Source organism: Sinocyclocheilus grahami, unplaced genomic scaffold (assembly GCF_001515645.1).
Source record: "Sinocyclocheilus grahami isolate Dianchi unplaced genomic scaffold, SAMN03320097.WGS_v1.1 scaffold2212.1, whole genome shotgun sequence".
Lineage (NCBI taxonomy): Eukaryota > Metazoa > Chordata > Actinopteri > Cypriniformes > Cyprinidae > Sinocyclocheilus > Sinocyclocheilus grahami.
In genome coordinates this window covers 27,749-29,893 of record NW_015507391.1, presented here as the reverse complement: position 1 = coordinate 29,893, position 2,145 = coordinate 27,749, and the positions used below count along the sequence as shown (strand labels likewise).

General features: G+C 35.2%; 1 protein-coding gene across 1 annotated transcript in view; it reads left to right on the top strand.

The window, feature by feature from the left end:
- The first annotated feature begins 756 nt into the window (after positions 1-756).
- Positions 757-2,145, top strand: part of ttc36 (tetratricopeptide repeat domain 36) — a 2,256-nt gene continuing 867 nt past the window's right edge. Inside the window, exons 1-2 of the mRNA XM_016260835.1 lie at positions 757-915; positions 1,201-1,389. Coding sequence (XP_016116321.1) covers positions 810-915; positions 1,201-1,389 — 295 coding nt within the window. The 5' untranslated portion in view covers positions 757-809. The remainder of the gene's footprint in view (positions 916-1,200; positions 1,390-2,145) is intronic.

Here is a 2,145-nt window from a genome sequence, read left to right as displayed (position 1 = left end):
TGACATAATTATGTGGGATAATGTCAACTTCCACAGCACCAACATTGTTGGGGAATGGTTTGCTGAGCATGAAAGGATAACACTAGAGTTCCTTCCACCATACTCCCCTTCCTGAATCAGATATTTCAGCATGGGGATGGAAAGTGTATGACTAGAAGGCACAAGATCAGATAACTAAGTTGGAAGTCATGAATGCTGCTTGTGAGGACATCACAGACCATCATCGCAAAGATATTTTCCCCTGCTGCATCACAAAAGAAACATCAGATGTGATGTTGACGAAAATCTCTGGCAAGACTAACAAGAATGACAGGATGTTCACCTAGAAGATTGGAACTTTCAGTGTTATGTATAGTGAGGAGGTACAATTTAATGGTTTTGTATAGAGCGTTTTTTTGGTGTTGTTGTAATTTTGTGGCAAACTTATTTCACATAAACTGCATGTGACTAGCAATTTTTTGGACGACCACAATTTTTTTCCTAATTTTTAAAAGTGTTTATAAATATATATATATATATATATATATATATATATATATATATATATATATATCATCTATCCAGGGGAAGTCTGAAATCACAATGATTTCGACAGAGCAGCATGCATGTCACGCTTTCAGATCCTCAACATCCCACAGCTGACTTAATCAAACACAGACCATCTCAAAGTCCTGCTTCCACCCCCTTATCTGATTGGCTAGTGTGGAGCGTTGGAAAGAGTTATGCAGGGAACGCCTCTATTCCCATATAAATGTAGGCAACTTTTAAAAAAGCATCATTTTGGATCTTAGTCCACTGTCTAGAGCAAAATGGCCTCAGCACATGACAGAGCAGTTTTACAGGTCATCTTTAACCCTACCAGCCCTTTTGGAGATATCCCTGGATTAAATCAAGAAGATGAGCTGACAGACAATGGTAAGATAAAGGTCCATAATTAGATAACAATGCAAAGTTTGTGTATGATGATGACCAGTAGTCTCTCACTTAATGTTATATTGTGATAGATAGATAGATAGATAGATAGATAGATAGATAGATAGATAGATAGATAGATAGATAGATAGATAGATAGATAGACACATGTGGCAGTTTACTTAGAGAATTAAATCAGGTCTTTCATACTCGAAAGTTTCAAATGCTATAAAGATGTGTTCTCATTATGAACACTATTGTGTATTTCTTTCATATGTCTTTCTCTAGACAGTGTTTTTGAATCAGAGCTAGTGAAACAGGTGAAAGATCTGGAACTGCAGGGAGTTTCTGCTGCTGAGTCTGGAGACCTGCACGCTGCTATTCAGCATTTTAACCAGGCCATCCGGATCCTGCCTCAGAGGGCTTCAGCCTACAACAACCGAGCCCAGACCAAACGACTGCAGGGAGACACGGAAGGTGATACGTTTCTTCTTTCTCCCCCAGAATCAGCTGAAAAGGTTTCCAACTTTAAGTTCTGCAGTTCTTTTTTCAGAGACCATAATGAAAATACATTAAAATGGCAACAACTTTCATTGATGTTCGCACAAAACGTGATTATAGGGGCAGATTATCGCTTATTTCCGTGCATTTCCTTGCATAATACTACCTCAAACATCTTTTCATAGTGCATGATTTGTAAACAATACATTTTGACATTTGTATCAGATAACCAGCTCTTTATGTATGGCTTTACAAATATATTTGTTTGAAGTCCTGTGAAACGTGAATCACGATAAAAGCGTTTAAAGACTTGTATAAGCCAGCTAAAATGACATGGATGCTTCAGCAAATGTATTTTTATCTCATGTTTAGTTTGGTTTTGTTAACACTATCTGTTTGGTGTAGGTTATACAATATTTTCAAACATGATACAGCATTAACCTTTTATTGCCACTTACAGGATGTTTAGTTTTTGAGCGGACATGATACATAAAACAACAAACATCATAAAACCTTGCCAGACTTATGTTCATCTGTTTCAGAAAAAAATGAACGTGACTTTAGCGCCACTCACTGGAGCAGCATAATATAATTTTGCAGAAATGTCACCATATATATATATATATATGGTGAAAAAAATTAAAAAATAAATAAAAATAATATATGCATATATATATATATATATATATATATATATATTTTTTTTTTTTTTTTTTTTTTTTTTTTTTCCAA